At 35.6% G+C, this 5,693-nt stretch overlaps 1 protein-coding gene across 1 annotated transcript; it reads right to left on the bottom strand.

The window, feature by feature from the left end:
* Positions 1–2,532: 2,532 nt before the first annotated feature.
* Positions 2,533–4,867, bottom strand: LOC103144597 (GTPase IMAP family member 7-like). The gene is made up of 2 exons (XM_007561659.2): positions 4,849–4,867; positions 2,533–4,609 (listed from the first exon to the last, which is right to left on the bottom strand). Exons 1-2 carry the CDS (start codon positions 4,865–4,867, stop codon positions 3,426–3,428), a joined length of 1,203 nt encoding a protein of 400 aa, XP_007561721.2. The 3' UTR covers positions 2,533–3,425.
* Positions 4,868–5,693: the final 826 nt, after the last annotated feature.

The raw sequence follows: 5,693 nt of genomic DNA, 5'->3' as shown, positions 1-5,693 counted from the left end.
CCCCCTGGTGGATACTAGAACATCTACAGGTACATTTGGATCTATTTTTACAACTAAAGAGTGATTAAGAAGTAAAAGTAGCAACTGAAATATTTAGGTGGACTTAATAGTTTTCTTTTTATGATACTTTATAATTCCACTTCAAATGTATTATGTAATTATTGATGTTAGACTAAGCTGTAGTTATATTAATTTCAGCTACTCAGGATTCACACAGGTTATCCTATAATATAAACTCTATATATTATAGGACAGAGACGTCAATGAAGTCAAAGCTTTGTGACAGTGTTGGTGAGAAACAGAGCGATTTCAGACTCAATTCCAGCGTTCAGCTTTTCTTTGGTAGCAGTCGGTCTGCATTTCACATGTTGTCTTGAAAATATTGATGCACAATTTTGCAAATGCTCACTAAATCTATCAAATTATAAGTACATGCAGAAGCTTCTTCGTGGTTTTTCCTGAATTAGTTCTGACGTCTGACTGCTCCATTCCAAAACTTTACTTCTCTGTTTCACTGCTATGGTGTTCCTCTTTGGTCATGTTCTGTAGTTATTCCAAACAAATCTTGGCTTAAATGTTCAAGTGTGGTTCCTTCAGATGATAACACACTTTCGGCACACCCAGATGTTTTACTAGTTGAAAATGAACTGAAGTAAGCTTTGAAGTTTTTTGAGTGTTTGAGATTATGTTTTTAAAGGAAAATTCATTTTTTAGTGTAAACTTGCAGACATTGTGTAAGAAGTAGAGTTTTCCTGTGTGTTTATTTAGGATTCTGTCAGTTGAGTTTCGGTGTGGTCCTGCCTACCCTTGATTGATCCCAGCTGTGTCTAGATCCCTTGTGTATTTATATTCACCTGTGTTTCTTGTTCTCTGTCAGGTACTTGTCTAGTTGTCTCTTGTCTGCCGTCTATTGATTACTGTTTACCACAGTGTTTCTCTACCCTGGTCCTCACCGCCCCCCTGTCCTGCATGTTTTAGGTGTTTCCCTTCTGCCACACACCTGAATTGTATCTCTGGGTGATTAACAGGCTTCTGCAGTACCTGATTGTCATGCAATCATTTGAATCAGCTGTTCTGGAATAGAGGCACATCTAAAACATGCAGAGCAGGGGGGCGCTGAGGACCAGGGTTGAGAAACACTGGCTTACGTCAAACATCTGAAAATGGATTGGGTACTTTGTTAAACAACATTACATCAGGATTATCATTTTTTTATTCTTTGCGATTTGAAAAAAAAAAAAGTAAACGATTATTAAGACACCTAAAAAGGCATAATTTATTAGTCTAACATATACACTGAGATGTAATTTAAAATATACTGAAATTAATAATTTTAAGTAGCGTTAAGTGAATTTAAAAAAAAATCTATTTTGAGCATATATTTTAAAATATACACAAAATATCTTTGACAGATATTTTAAAAATCTTTTAAATATATACCTGAGCAAGTGTATATTTACTCTTGGGCAAATACATATTTTGTTCACTTACAGTATACTTTTATTTAATATATTTCTTAAAAGTGTATTTTGGTACAATTATATTTACGTGTGTTTAAAGTTATAATGTTGAAGTTGGTCCAAGCATACTTTTAGTATACTTCATATATATTTATAGGTAGTACACTTAATAATTAGTATTTCTTAAAATGTACTTTCACAAATGTAAGTATGCTTGAAATGTACTAAAGTATACCTTTTTTTTTACTAGGGCTCTAAAGTGTACCTGTTGTTTTATTGTGCTAATTTTCATAAGCTGTAAACTCTGAATGTATTGAGAATTTGTGCAATTCTGCGATGGTATATTGGCAATGTACTCTTGAAAAATGGTCAAATATTGAAAGAACAATATAATTAGTTTCTCCAGTAAAGTGTGTTGTAAATGACCCTTCTGTGTTCTGGTAACCTGATGTGTTTGCAGTACTGCAGTGTGTATGAAGCATTAATGTAGAAAGTGGCAAAGCAGAATAATAATAGACATTAAAAAGTGTACTTCATTAGCAATTATAATGAACCAAAAGTGTAATTGCAGCATACTGTAATCAAACTAGTAATATATAAAATATGTAATGCTTATATACTTAGACATTCTTAATATATTCTACTTAAGATATACTAATCAAGCACGTTTACAGTTCATCAAAATCAATATATTTAAAGTACAGTAAGCAAAACTATAGTTGTTCCAAAAAGTAAGTACGTGAGAGTACACTTTAGATTGTGCTTTAATACAATTTAATTACTATTAACAAACACTAAGCACAAAATTAGTTGTTCCAAAATATCACACTTCAGGTATGCAGATGATTAGTCTGGTTTCAACTACGCTAAAATTTTACATGTTTAGTGTATTTATTTTTCACCAGGGAATTGGACTGACAACCAATTATTTTACCATCACATAAAAATTAAAAACTACTGTGCTTTATTTGCAATGAGTGCAGTGTGGTGTTTGATTTCCAAAACAACACATTGTTTATTGTTTACATTTAACAAAATTGGAACATTGTTAAAAAAAAAGACTCAAAGGAACTTGAAATTCCAAGTTTTATTATGGAAGATGAGTATCATTCATTAATGAATAACAACTCCCCCTTTTTTCCAATCAGAAAAAAGTTAAGACAAATAAAAAATAAAATAAAAAGAATGTTCCTTCCTCTTTATAAAATGGCTGACCCTCAATAAAATATGCAATCAAAATGTTATTTCTTTTTTAGGATGTGACTAGAGACAAATCAATCTGGACAGAAATCACTGGTCTTTTATTACTAATTTGAACAGAATTGCAGCTTCTATAAAGTGTAATCAATGATGAGTACGTTTTTGGTAGGTATTTGATTTGACATGCATTGATAGGTGGTTATTGATGCTGCTGAAGGACTAAAATACAGAAGTTAAGAATACAAAGGTTTTTCTTTTTACAATTAGATTGTACAAAGGATCATTTTAAGTCAAATACAATGTAATCAGACTGATCTAAATAACAATTGAGACACACATGACATATATTATGATGAAGAAATAGAAAAAGTTAATAACCTCTGGAAGGTTGAATATTTTCAGTGAACACTGCAACTTTTAAAAAAGCAATATTTCTGGAAATAATACGTTTTTGAACATTATAATTTTTCCTTTTTATCTTGTGTTGGACTAGTTTATTGGAACGATGGTGGTGACAGGAGTTTGTCACTCAATCAGTGGGTTGTTGGTTCAGGACCCCCTGTGTCCTGGTGATGGTCAGAGGACCCTTTGGCACTGATGCATTGCAGCCTCAAGTGTTTGTGTGCTGTGGCTAACATCCTATCCAGTAGCTTGCCACCATCAGTGAGTGTATAAATGACTGAAAGTAGAGTAATGCATTTTGGATAGAGAACTGTTCAAGAACATATCATTTACATTTGACCACAGTGTAATCTAATAAATTTTCTATCCAAGTTTTTGACACTTGGTGCTAAATTCTTCAACTTTATTTTTGGCATGCTTTCCTGAAGACCACAAAGCTTCTGCCGTCTTCTTTGCTGCTTCCCATGGTGTTTCTGCTTCTTCTGCTGCCTGATATCCTTTATATGCACCAAATGCTGCTCCAGCAGCTGCAAATGTACCCAGTAGTACTGATCCTGCTGTGATGCTAGCAGTTCCAGCTGTTGCACCTGTTGTTGCTTCTGCTGCAGTTCCAGCTGCTGCACCTATTGTTGCTTCTGCTGCAGTTCCAGCTGCTACTCCTGCTGCAGGTCCAGCTGTTATTCCTAGAAAGGCTACTGCTTTTTTTAAGTCAGCTGCTATTTTTATGCCAGGAATAACTGCTCCAATAGCGGCAACTACACCAAAAAGTGCTCCCAGCAGTACACCTGCTGTAATACCTGCTGCAATACGTGCTAAAATATCACACACTCTGCTTTTAGCTTTCTCATCAATTTCTCTCTCCGAAAGGTTTCTGGAGGACTGTGCAATACGCTGCTTTTCCTGTTGCTTTAGTTTCTCTACTACTTGCAGCATCTCGTTGGTGTAGCAGTTTCCATTGTTTGCCTTCACTATCTCTTCAACTGATTTCAGTATCTCTTTCACCTGATAAGCGTTGCTCCTGTAGGGGTCACCTGAGGGATTTTTCCAGTACTTATTATCTATCACATGGCATCGACCACCACATTTTTCTACTAATTCATCCAAAAGTACATTTGGGCTCAAATACTCTGTGATTTTCTGCCCTTCTCGGAGGTCATCACCATGAGTAAAGACGACCGTTGCAAATCTAAACACTTCTTCAGAGAAATAGTGGGTTATTTTGTTAACAATGTCGTTTTCCTGCTCTGTAAATCTTCCTAGTTGTAGCACAATGAGGAAAGCGTGCGGTCCAGGTGAACACTCTGTGATGCACTTCACTATTTCAGGCTTCAGAGCTTTTTCAGGTTTGTTTGTATCAAATAACCCGGGAGTATCAATCAGAGTGATTTCTTTTCCATTTAGTGATTTAGTTTTTGCTTCACATGGACTTTCAGCAGAGACAGAACCATGGCAGACGGTGAACTTGTCCTCTTCAAATATAGTGTTTGCAACACTGCTTTTCCCAGATCCAGTTTTTCCGAGGATCACAATTCTTCTCATGTTGGGACCTGGAAGATGAAAACATCACATTAAAACAACTATTTTGTGTTTTGATCATTTTCAGTGATGAGAATTAACTTCGTTAAATAAATAGTTCTACTATTTATTTAAGAGAGATTACAGAGGTTGTTCTGTAATCTAACCAATTACTTTTTCCATTGATACCACACCATTACCATTACTGACAGCAGCAGTACCATCACTGTTACTATAATTCAGCAGCCCGAAGAATCAGTCCTCATCTGACCAGGAGCAAGGATGACCATGCTTTCATTTCCAAAAAGTAGACGCTTGGTCCAGTCCTAAAACTCTTTAATCATTCTGTGTTTCTTTAAAAAGAACGTTTGACCTTGACATATTTAACATGTATGATATATGGTGACGCAGTTGGTGGCATTGTTGCCTTGCAGGAAAAAAGTCCTGAGTTTGAATTTGGCAGCAGTTTGTCACAGACAAATAACATACAGGTGCTGGTCAAAAAGCTATTTTTTATTTTTTTCCTTTTGTAGGCTAACTGTATACATTACTCTTTGAGCTCACAGCACATAAATGGCCGTTTACAGTACCTTGCGGACCACTACGGGCCGCCTATTGACCACCAATGATCTGTGGGTCACAGTTTGAGAAAGACTTGTTTCAACGAAATTTGTTTTGCAGTTTCACTTTGTAATCTGCTGGAGTGCAGCTGTTGCATTTGGTCTATCTGCATCCTCTCCGGTCCGCCCCACTGCCACTTTGCCAGAAGAAGTCCTATATTGTTTTACATTTAAAATTCCCTTCTCTACCAGTGAATTCTGGAACAGTTTTCACTTTCCTTGCCATCTTTCTAGCTATTTGTGATGTGACCAGATAAAGTTAGGCCACATTTTAAACTTTGAATTCTGTCCCTCCAACTGTAACCTAAGGGGAGCAGCTGCTTTCCCATATTTACTAACTTGTGAAGATTGTGAAAATCAAACTTCTCATCTTCTAGTCAAATAAACGTTTTTGCCTCGTCCTCTTCAACATTTGTACATTTGACAAAGAATTTAATCCCATTTGAAATAAAGTAAATAATCTTTCTTTCACTTACAGTTGGCACAGAATGAGCAC

This window comes from Poecilia formosa, unplaced genomic scaffold, assembly GCF_000485575.1.
Source record: "Poecilia formosa unplaced genomic scaffold, Poecilia_formosa-5.1.2 Scaffold130, whole genome shotgun sequence".
In the NCBI taxonomy this organism is placed as follows: domain Eukaryota; kingdom Metazoa; phylum Chordata; class Actinopteri; order Cyprinodontiformes; family Poeciliidae; genus Poecilia; species Poecilia formosa.
The sequence above is the reverse complement of the archived record's forward strand: the minus strand, read 5'-3'. Positions and strand labels throughout refer to the sequence as shown.